Below are 18,587 nucleotides of genomic sequence, written 5' to 3' on the forward strand. Positions count from 1 at the left end.
GTCAAACAGAGAAAGACAATTATACGGTTTCACTTATTTGTGGAACATAAGGAATAGTATGGAGGACATTAGGAGAAGGAAGGGAAAAATGAAAGGGGGGAATCAGAGGGGGAAAAGAACCATGAGAGACTATGGACTCCAGGAATCAAACTGAGGGTTTTAGAGGGGAGGGGTTGGGGGGATGGTTTAGCCCGGTGAAGTGTATTAAAGAGGGCACATACTGCATGGAGCACTGGGTGTAATATGCAAACAACGAGTCACGGAGCACTACATCAAAAACTAATGATATAATGTATGGTGACTAACATAACATAATAAAAAAAAATCTGAAAAAAATAAAAAATAAAAAATTTAGGACCCCTTTGGGTCCTAAATAATTTTTAAGAAACTAGAAATTTGAGAACCACGGCCCTAGAGAAATGGCTGTATCTGGGTTCCAGGAGACATGTACAAAAAAGTCAAAGAACCACAGCTACATGCAACATGAGTGAATCTTAAAAATATTATCTGTAGGGACACCTGGGTGGCTCAGTCGGTTAAGCGTCTGCCTTTGGCTTAGGTCATGATCCCATGGTCCTGGGATCGAGTCCCACATCATGCTCCCTGCTCGCCGGGGGGAGTCTGCTTCTCCCTCTCCCTCTGCCTCCTCCCCCCACTCATGCTCTGTCTGTCTCTCTTTCTCAAATAAATAAATAAAATCTTAAAAAAAATATTAACTGTATTGAGGAAAAGAAACCAGATTCAAATGAATACATGCTATACAGTTCCATTTATACCAACTCCACAAACAGGCAAGGCTAAGCATTAGTGTATACGAATGCATCCTTTAGTGCTCAGCATAAAAAAAAAAAAAAAAAGCAAGGAAGTGACAGCTACGGAAGTCAGGTTGGAAAAGGAGGAGGTGTGTGTGGCACTTCTGCGGTGCTGGTAATGTTCTGCTTATTGACCTCCGTGCTGATTTTGTGGGGTTTTGCTCTACTGTAATTCATTTATCTGTACATTTATTTTTAATGTACCTGTTCATATTGTGTTACATTTTATAATTAAAAGTTTTTAAAAATGGAATTATACAGAACACATGACTCCCCTGTACTTGGATTGGAAGGACATCGCCCCCTTCCTGGCTCTAGCCTGCCCAGACCACTGTCCCTGCCAAATAGAGGTTTGCCATGCTCTGCGGTGTGTCTTCATGTCCTTTCCCCACCACATGGTTAGTTTCAAGAGGGAACAAATAGTTTCTTGGAGTTCCTCTACTTTTGTTTAAAGACTGTTGGATAAATGCATTCTCTGAATTGCCTACTTGAAATTGGATGTCGTCATTTGTGGCAAGTGAGACTACAGCGTTCTGCTTCTTTAATTCAACCATATCAGAGACACCTTTCTCTGTTAGCATTTTGTAACAACTACAGAGTATTTCATTATATAGATGTACCATAATTTATTGAACCAGCCCTCCCTCAATAGATAGGTTGTTCCTAATTTTTTTTTGCTTAGTGAATAAATAAAATAATGGCCTTTCTCCCATTGGACCTCAGAGGGGTCCCTCTGTGGGGATGGGACCCTGGTCTAGTCACTGATGCATTACACACACAGCTCAGTGCCCAAGATGTAGCATGTGTTCAATAAAATGATTGTGAGGTGAATGAAGACTAACCGAGTGAACCACATGGTATCAGTTTGAGCACAAAGATAGGATTCTTTGTGGAAGCCCCTTGGGCAAAGGGGCAGACAAGCACTGAGTGGAGCCCAGGGGTCTAGGCCTGAATCAGAGTGGATTCAGATCCCAACTCTCTCACATGGATGACTTTAAACAGCTACTTAATCTCTCCTTGCTTCACTGCTCTCATCTGTAAAATAGGTATAAAGTGGCATCTGCTTCATAGGGCTGCTATGAGAATTAGATGAGTGACTACATGCAAATGTCTCCGCATGGGCCTAGCACATCAGCACTAGAGTAATAGAATTAGTAATAGAATGTGATAATCTCAACTCATCCTTATAAAAGTACCCCAAGGATGATGCCTCTCACAGGGTGACAACACGAAAACGAGGTCCTTCTGGCCCTTCATTTGTGGTGGTTATTGTTGGTTCGATTTGCTTCTATGGGGCCGGTTTTTCTCCTGAAGAATCAGCTTCCCCCTTAAGGAGAGTATTTGTAGGCACAGCCTATCACCATGGAGACAGTCAACAGTAGGGAATCCAAGATCGGGTCACCTCTCCTTGGAGGCTGAAAGTAGACTCTCGGGCCCATTTGTTTTGTGAAATTGACAGAGTGTCATCATCTATACCCACTCAGAAGGGCGTCTGGGAAGATGAAAAAGACACCCTAAACTCAGCAACTGCGTAACATCTCCCCGCTCCTGAAACCTGAAACTGTGGCAAGTCGAAAGACTCAGGGCAAACACTTACCATGCAGTTTTTGACTGCAGTAAGTCCACAGTCCTTCTCTACCCCAAGCTGGAAGGTCGAGACCAAGTATTCAACCCGAGTGCTCACTGGAAACTGGGTGGAAGAGAGGATGAAGGTAAGGAGTGGGAGAAAGTGGACAGAGGGCTTGGGGTGGCCTGGCAGGCAGAGATAAGAATGGGGTCATTGCTATTTCCAAATTAAGGGTCACAGATGGTTACATCTTAAGAATGTGACATTAGGGTGTCTGTGCTCTTCACAGGGGAGTTACATGCAAGCCATCATCAAGGTCACCATTATATCTTGAAAATGCCATAGCAGAGGTATCAACATAGCTGTGCCTCAGCATTATTTTCAGTGGAGTGTTTCCAGGCATCTGGTGTTCCCGTCCCTAATTGCTCTGCACCTTGATTTGCAGAACGTCTGCTGTCCCTGGCCTGGGCCTTCCCAGAGTGGGGTACTTGCCAAGGCAGTCTTGTCACTCCCTGCATTCCTGTTCCACAACCTTGCGCTGCCTGTGAATTTCAGTTTTTACTTTCAAAACAGAACAAATGGGCTCTTGGTGTCCCCATGTACTTTAAAGGCCAACACAAAAATACTTTGCCTGAATTGGCCTACTTGAAATTGAATATCTTTATTTGTGGTGGCAATCAAGACTGAGTCACTTACATTTCTGCGGAGACATGGAGATATCCTCATGTCTTCTTGGGAAATGGGCAAGAGGACGATATACAATTGGTAATTTTGGTGGGGAAGGGTGGTGGTGACTTCTGAGAACTGGAAAAGGCTGTTTTGGGGGAGAACATTTGCATTCACCACCCCTCCGGCTAGATGTGGCCTGTGGCCATTGTTAGTTCTCATTGGACTTGGCCTTATTTGGGGAGCAGGTGTGTGTAAGAGAAGGTCCAAGGGCAGGAAGAACTGGCTGAGCAATCCCTCCAGGGTCCTGTGGGCGAGATAGCACCCACGGATAATATGGGCTGGTCCTACGCCTAGAAGAGGTCGCATGAAGAGAGCAGAGTTGGAGTGATATGAAAAATATGACAGACTAAGAAGCTCCAGCTCCTTACTCTCCCACAGAAATCCTTAAGAAACAACTATAGCCTAGCTAAAATAAGTATAGAAGAGTTCTGAAAAGCAGTCAAAGGTCCACAGCAACCGAACAAATGCCCAATTTAGAAAAAGTCACATTCAAAATGGTAGTAAATTCCATGGTATTTTTACTTGCTCTTTTCACATCTTCTCCTTAGAACAGCATGGCGTAGTGTAAGAGAAGCAGTGGCTCAGCTCCCGGTTCCTTCCCTTGAACCCAGAGAGAGTGGAGCAACATTTTAATCTGTCTGGAGGCCACTTGAGGGATTGGTCCCTCTGCTTTGCTTAACTCAGAGCTCAGATAAGGAAAAGTGTCTTAGTTCATGTTTCAGGCTAAGAAAAGCAGTTGAAAGCAGGGGTGGTTATAGCTGGTGAAAGCTGCTAGGGGACTACAGACCTGTGAAAGTCTGAGGCTGGAGATTGCAGGTGGAGAAATGCAACAGAACATAAAAGGCCTTGAGAAGAAGCAGGGGAGACACTCTTTGGGAAATTAAAGCATTTTAAAGTAGCTGTGTATATAGACTAACTAAAAAAGCACACCACACACACACACACACACACACACACACACACGGGTTCAGGCAAGATGCATGCTCAGAAAACTCCTGAGAACTTAAGACTTCATTCACCCTGGAACATGTCCTGTTAGTTAGTGGAGATCTTCCCTTAAATGGACTGGACAAAAACCTTAAAACAACTACCTTGAATATGCATAAAGAGCTAAAAGAAAACATGAACAAAGAACTAAAGGAAATCAGGAAAATAATATATGAACAAAATGAGAATATCAATAAAAAATAGAAATTATAAAAAGAAGTCAAACAGAAATTATGGAGTTGAAAAATACAATAACTACATTGAAAAAAATTCACTAGAGGTGTTTGACAGTGGACTTGAATAGGCAGAAGAAAGAATAAGAGAACTTGAAGAGAGATCATTTGAAATTCTTGAGTCTGAGGAGACAAAAAAAGGAATAAAAAAATGAGAACAGAGTCTAAGGACTTACGGGTCACCATCATGAAGACCAGTATACACATTATGGGAGAAAAAGGAAAGGGGCAGAAAGAATACTTGAAGAAATAATGGCTGAAAACTTCCTAAATTTGAAGACAAGACATGTGTTTACAAATCCAAGAATCTCTGTGAACTCCAGTAGGAAATATCCAAAGAGACCCCCACAAAGACATATTATACTCAACCTGTTGAAAGTCAAATACAAAAGAATTTGAAAGCAGCAAAATCAAAATGACACATCATGTACAAAGCAGCCTTTATAAGAATATCAGTAGATTTCTCAACAGAAACCTTGCAGGCCAAAAGGGGGTGGGGTGATATATTTAAAGTGCTAAAAAACAAAACAAAACAAAACAGAAAAACCCCATAACATTTATCCACTGAGAATACTATAGCTAGCAAAACCATCCTTCAAAAATGAAGGAGAAACTAAAGCACCCCCAGATAAACCAAAACTGAAGGAGGTCATTACCACTAGGTCTGCCCTACAAGAAATGGAGCAATGCTAGACAGTAACTAAAAGCCATATGAAATAAAGACCTCTGGTAAAGGTAAACACATGGACAAATATAAAAACCACGATTATTGTAATTTTGGTTTGTAACTCCACTATTTTTATAGGATTTAAAAAAACAAATGCATAAAGATAATTATAAATCTGTGTTAATGGGTACAAAATATATCAAGATGCAGTTTATGACATCAGTACCATAAAATGGGAGATGGCAGGGCTGTAACAAAGCAGAGTTTTTATATATGAGCTAAGTCAAGTTGGTGTCCATTTAAAATAGGTTGTTAAAAAGATTGTTATAACTTTAGGATGTTATGTGCAATCCCCATGATAACTACAAAGAAAATATCTCTAGAATATATATGAAAGGAAATGAGAAGGAAATAAAAATGTGTCATTGAAAATAATCAACTGAACACAAACAAAGGTAGTAATGGAAGAAATGAGGGACAAAAAAAATGCTGTAAGAAAACAAATTAAAAAATGGCAAAAGTAAGTCCTCCCCTGACAGTAATTACTTTAAATGTAAATAGATTAACTTTTCAATCAAAAGACATAGATTGGCAAAATGGTCGGGGGGAACTCAAAACCTAGGCTGCAACTGTATGCCATCTATGAGACTGTCTTTAGATCTAAGGGCATGCATAGGTTGAAAGGGAAAGGACAGAAAAAGTTATCCATCCAAATAGCAACCAAAAGAGAGTGGGTTGGCTATACCAATATCATTAAAAAAATAGACTTTAAGTCAAAAATTGGTATAAGAGCCAAAGAAGGACAGTATATATTGAAGAAAGGGTCATGAAGAAATAGAAAATCTGAACAGATCTATAACAAGTAAGAAACAAAAACATCTCCAAAATACAAGTCCATAACTAGATGGCTTTACTGGTGAATTCTACTTAGCATTTGACTACCATAACATAACAAAGGCCATATATGAAAAGCCACAGCTAACATCATACTCAATGGTAAAAGACTAAAAATCTTTTCTTCTAAGATCAGGAATAAGACAAGAATGTCTGCTTTGCCAGTTCTATTCAACATAGTATTAAAAGTTCTAGCCAGAACAATTAGGCAAGAAAAAGAAATAAAAAACATAGAAATTGGAAGGGAAGAAGTAAAATTATCTCTGTTTGCAGATGACGGGATCTTATATGTACCAAACCTTAGAGACCACACATACACAAACAAAAAAAACCAAAAAACCCAGAAAAAAACTGTCAAAACTGATAAATGAATTTGGCAAAGTAGCAAGATACAAAAATCAACATGCAAAAATCGGTTGCATTTCTATACACTGACAATGAACTATCTAAAAGGGGGACTAAAAAAACAATTCTATTTATAATAGCACCAAAAAGATTAAAATACTTAGGAATAAACTTAACCACAGAGGCAAAAGACATATAATGAAAACTACGAAATATTGTCAAAAGAAATAAAACACAATGTCAATAGATGGAAAGATGTCCTATGTTCATGGATTGGAAGACACAATATCATTAAGATGTCATACTACCCAAAACTGGCAATCCCCAAAATCGATTTCCAGTTTCCAAATGGGAAATCAGTGCAATCCTTATGATTTTTTTTTTTGCAGAAATTAAAAAATCCACCTTAAAATTCATTTGGAATCTCAAAAAACTGAATAGCCAAAACAATCTTGAAAAGAAAAGAAGTACAAAGTTGGAGGATTCACATTCTCTGATTTCAAAAATTACTATAAAGCTATAGTAACCAAATATTGGGATACTGGCATAAAGGTAGGCATATAACAAATGGAACAAAATAAAGAGCTCAGAAGTAAGTCCTTACATATCTGGTCAAATGATTTAAACAGGGCTGGCAAGATCATTCAATGGTGAAAGGACAGTCTTTTCAACAAATGGTGCTGGGAAAACTGCATATCCAAACGTGAAAGAATGAAGTTGGACCCTTACCTTACACTACATACAAAAATTAATTCAAAATGGATCAGCACCTAGATGTAAGACCTAAAACTGTAAAACTCTTAGAAGAAAACATACGAGAAAAGCTTCATGACGTTGAATTTGGTAGTGATTTTTTGTATAGGACACCAAAATCATAGATAACAAAAGAAAAAGAAATAGGTAAATTGGACTTTCATCAAAATTGAAGATTTTTATTCATCAAAGAACACTATCAACAGAGTGAAAAGATAATTCATGGAAGGGGATAAAATGTTTGCTAATATTATATATGATAAAGGATTAATATCCAAAATATATAAAGAACTCCTACAACTCAACAACAAAAACACAAACAATTAAAAATGGGGAAAAACCTGAACAGATATTCCTCCAAGTTATGCAAATGGCCAATAAGCACATGAAAAGATGCCCAACATCACTAGTCATTAGGGAAAAGCAAATCAAAACCGTAAGATACCACTTCACACCCATTAGGATGGCTATGATAAAAAAAAAAAAAAGAAAGAAAAAGAAAGTAGCAGGTGGGGCGCCTGGGTGGCTCAGTTGGTTAAGCGACTGCCTTCGGCTCAGGTCATGATCCTGGAGTCCCTGGATCGAGTCCCGCATCGGGCTCCCTGCTCGGCAGGGAGTCTGTTTCTCCCTCTGACCCTCCCCCCTCTCATGTGCTCTCTCTCTCTCAAATAAATAAATAAAATCTTTAAAAAAAAAAAAGAAAGTAGCAGGTGTTGGTGAGGATGTGGAGAAATTGGAACACTTGTGCATGATTAGTGGGAATGTAAATGGGGCAGCTGCTGTGGTAGACAGTATGGCAGTTGTTAAAAACATTAAACATAGGGGCGCCTGGGTGGCTCAGATGGTTACACATCTGTCGTCGGCTCAGGTCATGATCTCAGGGTCCGGGGATCAAGCCTCGCATTGGGCTCCCTGCTCAGTGGGGAGCCTCCTTCTCCCTCTCCTTCTGTCATTCCCTCCGCTTGTGCTCTCTGGCTCTATCTCTCTGTCAAATAAATAAATAAATAAATCTTAAAAAGAAAAACATTAAACATAGAATGACCACATGACCCAGCAATTCCGTTTCTGGGTTTACACCCAAAAGAACTGAAAGCAGGATTTTGAAGAGAGATCTTCATACATCTGTGTTTGTAGCAGCATTATTCACAGTAGCCAAAAGGTAGAATGGATAAGCAAAATGTAGGGTATGCCTACAATAAAATATTACTCAGCCTTTAAAAGGAAGAAAATTCTTACACATGCTACACTGTAGATAAACCTCAAAGACATCATGTTAAGTGAAATAAGCCAGGCGTGGAAAGACAAATACTGTATGATTCCACTTGTATGAAGTACCTGGAGTAGTCAAATTCATAGAAACAGAGAACAGAATGGTGGGTGCCACGGGCAAAGGGCGGGAGCCGTTTAATGGGCTCAGAGTTTTAGTTTGAGAAGATGAAGAAGTTCTGGAGACAGGTGATGATGATGGTTGCATAACCATATAAGTGTACTTAATGCTACTGAACTGTGTATGTAAAAATGGTTAAAATGGTAAATTTTGTTCTATTTTACCACAATAAATTAAAAAAAAATGGGAACCAGGAAACATAATATAATGGGGCGGGGTGGGGGAAGAGTGGAACTGGGAAGAGGTGAGGAAAACAAAGAAAAAAAAGAGAGGAAGGAGGCAAGCAGGAGGGGGGAGCAGGGAGAGAGAACACAAAGGGAACAGGTACAGAAGGTGAGAAGTGGTCAGGTGACCAGGAAAGTAAGAGCTTTCCTGAGGCGTGGGATGCCAAGTGCCTGAGCGCAGTCCTTTCTGAGCTTTGGAAGGGAGGGGGCAAAATTAAGCTTGCATTGTGAGGATGCCCTGGGCTCCGTGTTTACCCTTTCTCTGCCCAGCTTTCCCTAGCCCAGGAGGGAAAGGGATGCTGCAGAAGTGGGAGAAGCTGCATCGCAGAAATTATCCTGACCATTTCATCTCTTTCAGTTCACCAAAGCCCCGGAGGAAACACCTCAGTGCATTTACAGAAAAGAGTACGTCCCCTTCCCAGGCCACAGACCAGACCAGATCTCCAGGTGGTATGGCAAGAAGAGAATTGAGGTACGAGGGAGTGGGGGCCCCACACTCAGGCCTGGGCTCACCCCAGTGCTCAGGAGCCACCACCTGCCAGCTTCTTCTAAGCTCAGTTCCCCCTAGGGGACACAGTAGTAGTCTTGTGAGCACCCTCCCCAACCCAGGGGCTGCAGATGGCATCCACCTTTATTTACAATCTGCCAAATCTCAAACTGGTAGCATTCCCCCCCACCCTGTATCCCAGCACTGTCCTGGATCATTTTCCAGTTCCTCCAGGTTCTCCCAACAGGATGTAGGCAAAGGGTGTGGGAAATAAACAAGCAAGGTAAATACCGAGTTAAGGGGAACATAGAAATCACATAAGGTCCTCCAAAAGCGAGTAGCGGTGATGCTTGGATGACAGTATTTTGTATCTTCTATGCCCCAGCTTCCTGTTCTTTTGTATAAAAAGTCAGGGACCATTCTGCCCTCTCTCACTCATTGAGTGCGTGCCCTTGTGTCACAGGTCCCCGGAGCAGGAAGCAGGGCACTGCGACCTCAGGACATGTCCCCCCACCCGCACCCCCCAACCCCATACCTGCCTAAACTCAGGGTGGGGGCACAGAGTGAGGGGTGGGCAGTGTCAGGATGGGAGCATTTTGGAGCTGGAAGGGTTCCAAGAGATTGTTCAGCTCAGCACCCTCATTTGCAGATAAAAGGCGCCCCGGGTGTGGTGAATGTCTTGTCCAAAACTGTGTAGCTGGTTGGTAAGAGACTAAGCAGGTGGCTGATCTGTAACTCAAGCAAGTATCCTCACATCCCTCTTCATTATCTGCTGGGGTGGACTCTGTCTTCTGCATTCGGGAGTCATCTCTGTATAAACAGCACCACATTTTCAGCTCTGTGTGGGCATCCCTGGATTGCACGGATATCCCTGGAGTACGCCAGCATCCGCAGACCATGCTGACGCCCTGGGGATGCCAATCGTTACCATTAGTGAGCCCTGAAGACCCAAATGCATGCTCACAGAAGGAAGTCAAAATAAGAGCCCATGATCTGGGGCTCCTGGTCCCCAATCATCAATATATATGAAGTACTTAGCCTAGTTCTCAATACACATTCATGCCCTTCTTAAAGTCTTTTGGACTCATTACAAACCCTGATGAAGAGATAACCACACACACACACACACACACACACAGAATCTGGTTAAGGGGCCTCTGGGTGGCTCACCCACTTAAGCGTCTGATTCTTGATTTTTTGCTCAGGTCATGATCTCGAGGTCATGAGATCGAGCCCGGAGTTGGGCTCTGCACTGGGCTGGGAGTCTGCTTGGGGATTCTCTCTCTTCCTCTCCCTCTGCCCCTCCCCCGGCTCTCTTTCTCTCTCTCTCTCAAATAATAAATAAATAAATCCTTATGTAATCGGGTTAAAATTAAGAAGTCCCCTGCCAACATATACACAAAATAGAACCAAGCAATCAGATATCCATTTCCAAGGACTCTGTTCAAAACTCCTGCTTGTGTGCGGGGACCCTGGACATAGCACTGCCCCACACAGCTGCTTCAACCCATCAGCTCTTTCGGGTACTTCATCCTGCTCTTCCTCCTAGGACAGCCAGCTCCCATCCCCACTTCACACTTCCTCCTTCTTAGACAAATGCATATCTGCTCTTTCAATTGACTATGGATCGATGGGGTTAGCATCACCCAGAGAGGACCCCCTTCCTGTGCTTTTCCACTAGGCAGGTATATTCATCGCATTTTTTTGTGTTCTGAATTTTAGATGGTTTGACATCTTAGGGGCCGTGCTAATCCTGGACAGACTGCCCTCCCAAGGCTGGCTAGTTCCTACAGACAGTAAACAGCTTGCCTGGAAGCACGCCTTTGGGATACAAACCAACCAATCCAGAGCCCACACCCCAACCACCTCTTTTATGTAACGTTCACATGCCAAGCCAAAATCCCTTTGCCTTAAATCACTCCAGGGCCAGGCACTAATAACCGGAAGCATCTCTTTAGCTGAAATCTAACTCTGCAATCCTAAACTTCTCAAACTTGCTTACCCTGCCTCACCTTGTTCCTTCCCTTGGAAAACACATGGAGGTCCTGGGCCATGCTCTTTCTCTCTCCTGCTCCTTCTTCGACACTGGTGCTTCCCTATGTGGTCCCGTGTGATGCCCCCTCCTCTCAGGAATTGAAAGTAATAAACTTTCTTTTCTTTTTTTTAAAGATTTTATTTATTTATTTGACAGAGAGAGACACAGCGAGAGAGGGAACAGAAGCAGGGGGAGTGGGAGAGGGAGAAGCAGGCTTCCCGCGGAGCAGGGACCCCGATGTGGGGCTCGATCCCAGGACCCTAGGATCGTGACTTGAGCCGAAGGCAGACGCTTAACGACTGAGCCACCCAGGTGCCCCAGTAATAAACTTTCTAAATCATTTTTTTCCAAGGCAGTTGTCTCTCTATCTGTCACCTGATCATACCTGATCAAAACAAAAATCTCAGGTTCATCATCAAGACAGCAGGGCCGTGCCCCAAGCCAAGAAGAATAGCAAGAAAATCCCTTTCTCCTTTTCCCTGCTGTGATGCCTTCTCAGCACTTCCCTGGGTTCATGGGAACCCCTCCAACTTGCTTTCCCTGGCATTGGACCTGTACTCCCGGCACCTGGTGATGCGGATCTTGGGAACCCCTGCCTAATGTCTGTGCCTGTCCCCTTCGTCTCCCTTTGGCATTGTGATCTGACTTATTTATGGAACCACCACTTGAAATATTATGTGCACCTGGCATTTCCAGACCAGAGCAGACACAGACCTCCCTGTCTGCTCCAGACATGAGGACAGGCATGGAAATCCACATTATCCTCCCCTGTAAATCAGCCCAGTCCTCCAAGATTCCCTTCCAGGGCCAAGAGGATTTTCTTCGGAAAGGCACTGATGCAGGCAAACGTCCCAGAGTAAGGATGACACGGCTTTCTTCTCCTTGTAAATAACTCCCACTAAAGAAATCACTCCTCGAGTTTCCAGCCAAGGGAACCATAAATCCTTTGCAGGAGAAGGCAATTTATGGAGCGTTCTCTGACTCTTCCCATAGTAACTGATTGAAATACAAGGTGTATATGTCATGCTCAGTATTCAATGCCTTTCACTGGCCATGGCAATAGGCACTTGGGTGGAGGAGCCTGGAGACACATCAGAGGGTGTAATTTCAGATCACAAGGGCAGCAGTGAGATGGTTCTGGCTCTTCCTATTCAGCTGGGTGTCCTGCCTTTCATTTTAATGTGTCCCCATAGCCCATTCTAGGGATGAATTGACTTGGCATGCGTTGGGCGCCCCCAGACGGAGAACTGACTGCCGCGAAGCTGGGATGTGTGTGTGACGGTGAGCTGCGTCCTGGTGGGCCAGACAACTGTGTCTCCCAGCTGGTGGCCCCTGGGGCTCAGGCAACAACACTCACCATCAGCTTCACACACCTCCGAGGCGGCAGTTTCTCCCTCCGTCCGCCGCCCTGTGGATGCCTTGCTCCGATCGGTTAACACGCCCACTGTGTCTGTCCCTCCAGGGGCTCCCGTACAAACACCTGATCACGCACCACCAGGAGCCCTCCCACCGCCATCTGATCAGCACCTACGATGACCATTACAACCGGCACAATTACAACCCCGACCTGCCCGCGCATCGCACCTGGAGTGGACATAAGATGCTGTGGCTCCCAGAGAAATCCGACTTCCCCCTTCTCGGTATTCATATAATTCGGGATTTTGCCCCTGTGCTGGGCAGTGAGGCATCCACAGCTGCCCTAGGGCTGTGGATGCTGAAAGACTCACACAGAGAGCATTAGTGTGACCCGGAAGGGGGGAGAATCCTACTGACCCGCAGGGCTGCTGCTTGCCACGGAGGTGACGTGGGCTGTGTGGTGAAGCCCTCACCTGTCCGCCATGCCAGTCTGGGTTTACTGGGAGCACGGATGGCAGGGACAGCATCACTGCCCTCAGATCCATCATCTTTGCATAAACAGTGACGACTGGTGCCCCGGGGCCCCGCACTAACGTAGCACCTGGGGGACACAGGAGTGACAAACAGGGAGGAGTTCCTGCCCTTGGGAGAGTTGTCATTCCAGTGGGTCCCAGATAAGACACTGTTAATGGATAAGATCTGGCGAGTAAGATCATTCTGGACCATCATATATGTGCCATGAAGTGAAGATGCCAGGTAAGGAACACAAAGTGAGGCAGGTATTTGTGAATCTCCTTTGGGTGGAATGATGAGGGATGGTCTTTCTGGAAGAGAGAGCTGAGTTGAGAAGGAGGGAGCCATATAGGAATTGGGGAGTGGGGGGAGAATTCCAGGGGAGGAAATAGCAAGTGAAGATGCTCCACAGCAGGAAGACCACTTCGGGGCTCATAGGCCACCACGAGGAGTGTGGATTTTGTCCTTCCAGGAGCAACAGGACTTTGAAGGGATTTTTGTAAGAGAGTGCCTTGATCTGATTTGCATTTCAAGCTACCGTCCTTCTTTGCATGCAACTTTTTGTACTCCCTACCCTTCAATGCAAAGGGACCTGCGTCTTATGGTGAGTGGCTTGTCACTCCTCATTACTTTTGCAAGGATTTCTCCTCGGGATCGCTCTCACAAGCCTGCACTGCTCCCTTCCCTGCTAGGGTAGGACAGTCCCCCAGGAGCCGGCAGGGCCACCCTCCACCAGTCGAGGGGCTGACTTTTCCGAGGCCTATGTACCAGCGCCTGGTTCCTCCTGAGTACGCGGGGAACCGGCCCCACCCTGAGCCAACACTCCTGCAAGCCCTTCTTCCCTCCGGAACCAGCCTCGGTCCCGGATACTGCAACCCTGGAAAACACGTTCTTCTGGCCGGTCCACGCCCCGTTCACCCAGAGCCTGGTTTCTCTTGCAGCTCCCCCTACAAACTATGGACTCCGTGAACAGCTGCAGCAGAGATGGCTCACACCCAAGGCTGCCCCGAGGGAGAGCATTTACACCTCATCCTACCCCAGACCACCACCCTATGCTTTGTCCCGGCGGGAACATGCCATCCCCGTCCCTCCCCCTCGTCTGCACCCTGTCCCACGCTTCTGAGAGCTGCCAGGCCCTGGGCAATGTAGGCAGAGCCAGCCGGAGCCCCACTGTGCTGTCCAACTGGCCAGGCAGCCGGCAGCCTGCAGACCCACCCAGAGTTTTAAATCCGGCCCCGCCGAGGGGCCCTTAGAATCATGGTCTGTGTTTGAAAGTTTCGCCCCTCCTCCAAACCCTCAGGTTCCTTTCTTTTCCATCCCACAAGTAAAGCTCTTTGACAGAATGGAGTGTCACGTATATGCAGAATTGTGCAGAATGGCAGAAGGCCCTCTCCCTCGTTTCACACGAGGGGAAACTGAGGCCCAGAGAGGTAACATGATTCCTGCAGGTTCTCACAGTGGGGTACCTACCCTCCAGGAGTGTCTGGTCCATACAGAAGGGGATCTGACCACGAGACCCACCACAGAGCTCCATGACATAGTAGAACGTGGTTATGGGAGGGCACCCCGGGGGAGCTGGCCGTCGGGGAGGGGTCCAGCCCGTCATTGCCTCCCCAGGGGTGCGCTGAACCCAGGATTCAGAGGAAGCAAGACACACAGCACTCCCTTCCACCTCTGAGCTCTTAAATCCTTTTCCGGGTTTGAGGATGGGGAATTTTTCAGTGAGTGTTTCAGAATGAGGATTGGCCCGCAGACAGAAGATCCGGGGCACTGTCCTGGTTCAGGGACTTGGTGCTGTCCTCACCAAGGATGGAGTCCCTTGAGGCACGTTCTGCCACCTGATGTGGAGTCCAGCCTCCAGATGAGCACGGCCAGCCTGCATCTGCCCCGTCAGGGCGGTGTCCGAATGGCCTTCTCTGCCTTCTGCCTCCACCCCGATTATCTGCATTCATTACTGTAGGCTCTGCGCTCCGTGTTTTGGGGCTCTTCTCTGGACCCACGCTCACCCCAATCACCCCGACCCAGTCATGTTCCACACTCTGAGCCCACGTCTAGCTGCTTCCCCACACCCCTGCCCCAAGGTGGACCTCTGTCCAGACCCCAACCCATCTTGATGCCTAAAGACCCCTTATTCTTCCCAGAAGTCAGCTACTCCCACTTCTGCGTCAAAGAGAGCCCCCCAACCCTCCCCCCCAGAATCCTCCTGCCAGCATCAGAGAGGAGGTCACCTCTCTGCTCCTCCCTCCGTCCATCCGTGGCAGGGCATCAATACAATTCTGAGGCCCTGCCAGCTCATCTCACAACCACCACTACAAACGGTTGTTTTTTTTCTGCTTTGGAGAAAAAGAAATGAATAGAAGTATTTTTCCATGGATCTTTTCCTTACATTTTTGGCACCTACTACCACATTCTAGCAAATAATCAAGAAAAAAAAAAAAAAACAAAGGCAAGAAAAAAACTAATAATATTTATTCTGGGTTGAACAAGCAGTTCAACAAAAGCCAGGATCTAGGCCTAAACGAGATTATCTCATTGACTTGTTGCTACCGTCATCCATGGTAGGTGCCCCAAGGTAGGGATTATAAACGTTATTTCTGTTTACAGAAATGGGAACAAAGAACAGAGACAACAGAGATTAACTGGCTGGCCTGATACTGCGCACGTAATGAATCCTAGAGCTGGGATTTGAACCTAGGCGGGCTGGTCACAGAGCATGCATGCTTAGCCCTTGTGCAAACTGTCTCTTCAAAGAAATAAAAGCCTTGAGACCAGCTGGACGTGTTGGTCTGCTGTGCATTTGGCTCAGGGACATGTGTGTGTGGTTGGCTGTGATTCTGGACCGGAAATAATGTGACTCAAAGTAGAGGAAGACTGGGTTCGGGCCGTCCCTTTCAAGGACCCCTGCTGGCCCCAGGCCTCCTCTAGGTTGACCTGAGCACACTCTAGAGCCATCACTCACTCCTCCAAGAGTCTGTTCACTGACCCTGTCTTCCCTACCAGACTCAAAGTTCTCTCAAGTCAAAGCCTGGCACACACGAGGTGCTGAGTCCTGTTTGCTGAAAGAGTGGTGGGAGGAAGGGAGTGAAGGAGGCTGGGCCAGGAGAAGAGCTCCAAGTGGTTGCCGTGGGCTGCCATCCCGCTGGGCACCCCGCTGGGCCCGCCAGCAGCCACTCGGCTGTCCCACAAACATCCTTTGAGCTGTGGTCGAACCAGACACTGACATCACAGAGCCTTCCATCAGGCAGAGGAGAGGGATCTTAAACAAATACAGGACAGGACAGAGTGATGTTGGGGACAGGTTTACGGAATTCGGGACCTTGGTAGCCAGTGTGTCGTGAGGGAGATCAGTGGGGGTGTACTGAAGGAAAGGGATCTTGAGAGCAATAATGGGGGCATGGAGACATGATCTATCAGGGAAGCCTTCCCCAAAGAAGGGGTATTCAGGCAGAGGCCCGAACACTGCTGGGGGGCGGGTGAGTGGGGGACTAGCCAGGTGCAGGGGCAGGTGGGGAGGGCAGAGGGGTGGCCTAGATCGCAGGAACAGCATGTGTGAGGCTCCGTGCTGGGAAGGAGCTTAGCAGGTTTGTTAAAAGCCTGAAAGATGGTGTATGGGTTCCCTACCGCTGCTCTAACAAATACCACAAACTTGGTTGCCTAAAGCAACACAAGTTTATTCTCCTACAGTTCCGGAGGCGCTAAGCCCACAAGGGGTTCTTCTGGAGGCTCTAGGGGTGAATGGGTTCCTTGCCTTTTTCTGCTTCGAGGGGACACCTACACTCCTCGACTCATGGTCTCCCCTCTCTCTTTCCAGAGCTGCAAGCAGCGTAGCATCTTCTCTCTCCACCTCCCTCCTGGGAGGACCCTTGTCAATACACAGGGTCCTGGATCATCCAGGATAATCCCTCCATCTCAAATCCTTAGTCACATCGGCGAAGTTCTTTTGGAATATAAACTAACATATTCAGAGGTTCGGCGGGGGGGATGAGGATGCAGGCATTGATTCAGTGTGGGGGGGTGCATTGTTCATCTGGAGCCTGGATGCAAGGCAGGAGTCCTGTGCACTCAGCGTGTTCCATCACTTAACCCCCGAGACATATCTAGTCCTTTTCAGGCGACTGGGAAGGCAAAGGGGCAATGGTGGGGGTGGGGGGTGGGGTGAAGGAGCCCAAGCCCTGTGGCTGCCTGCATGGGTCAGCACTCCTTGGCCTTCCACACACACTGATTAAAAAGTGGCTTTAAGGGCGCCTGGGTGGCTCAGTTGGTTAAGCGACTGCCTTCGGCTCAGGTCATGATCCTGGAGTCCCTGGATCGAGTCCCGCATCGGGCTCCCTGCTCGGCAGGGAGCCTGCTTCTCCCTCTGACCCTCCCCCCTCTCATGTGCGCTCTGTCTCTCTCATTCTCTCTGTCTCAAATAAATAAGATAAAATGTTTTAAAAAAAAAAGTGGCTTTAGGAGCGGCTGTGTGGCTCAGTCAGTTAAGCGTCCGACTCTTGATTTCGGCTCAGGTCATGATCTTGGAGTCGTGGGATTGAGCCCTGAATCCGGCTCTGTGCTCAGCAGGGAGTCTGCTTGAGATTCTCTCTCTCCCCACCCTCTCTCTCTCTCAAAAAAAAAAAAAAAAAGAGAGAGCGAGAGAGAGAGACTGTATAAACAAAACACTACAGTGGCCAGAAGTACTGGCATCGGATTAATAAGAATTTGAAAATCAGATTGAAACACTGTAACCAGATTACCAAATTGGGCTGCACAACCCGTAGCAGTGGCCCCAGTGAAACCAGGGAGGAGGATCACCCAATCTTTTCCAAAGGAGTGGAAAGGAGAGTGAGGATCTTTTCCCCACATCCCTGCTTCAGCTCGATTCTCAAACTTGAGTGGCATTAGCACAGCTGGACAGGGGCGGGGTTCTTGCCCTCTGAGTTTGTGGATCAGTAGGTCTGGGGTGGGGCCAAGAAGTCACAGTCCCTGCAAGTTCTCCGGTGACGAAATCTCTGCTGATGCTGCTGGTCTGGGGAACATACCCTGGGAACTACTCTAGGAGGCTGCCTTCTTATTTTACTTGTGCAATTTCTTTGGAATAACAGATTCTGGCATGAAAACAGTGTTGCAAACACCTGGACCTGACTTTCCCTAAGGCTTCCCAGCAACAGCAGGAGCCTACGTCTCCAGGATGTATTACAAAGTATAAAGTGAGCAGTCCATCTCCAGGTGCTGGGACAGCACAGTGAAAGGTTCAAGAGCACTGACCGCTGTGCCTTAGAATTCCAGTTTCACCGTGGACAGGCTGTGTGACCTTGAAGAAGTTACTGCCCCTCTCTGAATCTCTCTTCCTCTAGCCATGGGCACAGTAACTATTTCTAATGCAGAGAGAAATACTGAGCCCAGAGCTTGGTACATAATAAACCCTCCGTAAATGGTGGCAACTATTGTTCAAAAAAACAACAGTCAAGAAAACAGCCAAGGTCATGGAGGACAGCTGAGACCTGAGGCAGAGTGTATTCTTGTGCCAGGCTTTCCCTCCGTCCAGACAAGATGCTTTTTCACGGAGGAACCTGGCACTTTTTCAGAGCCAAGCCCCAGAGGCACCCCCTGGTGCTGTCC

At 46.4% G+C, this 18,587-nt stretch overlaps 1 protein-coding gene across 1 annotated transcript; it reads left to right on the forward strand.

The window, feature by feature from the left end:
• The first annotated feature begins 1,656 nt into the window (after positions 1-1,656).
• CFAP107 (cilia and flagella associated protein 107) lies at positions 1,657-14,152 on the forward strand. Its single transcript, XM_081817512.1, has 3 exons — positions 1,657-2,524; positions 8,957-9,070; positions 12,583-14,152. The coding sequence occupies exons 1-3, from the start codon at positions 2,411-2,413 to the stop codon at positions 12,859-12,861; spliced, it is 507 nt and encodes a 168-aa protein (XP_081673638.1). The 5' UTR covers positions 1,657-2,410; the 3' UTR covers positions 12,862-14,152.
• The last annotated feature ends 4,435 nt before the right edge of the window (positions 14,153-18,587 follow it).

The sequence above is a fragment of the Leptonychotes weddellii genome, chromosome 4, assembly GCF_054177405.1.
Source record: "Leptonychotes weddellii isolate Sample4059 chromosome 4, ASM5417740v2, whole genome shotgun sequence".
NCBI classification, from domain to species: domain Eukaryota; kingdom Metazoa; phylum Chordata; class Mammalia; order Carnivora; family Phocidae; genus Leptonychotes; species Leptonychotes weddellii.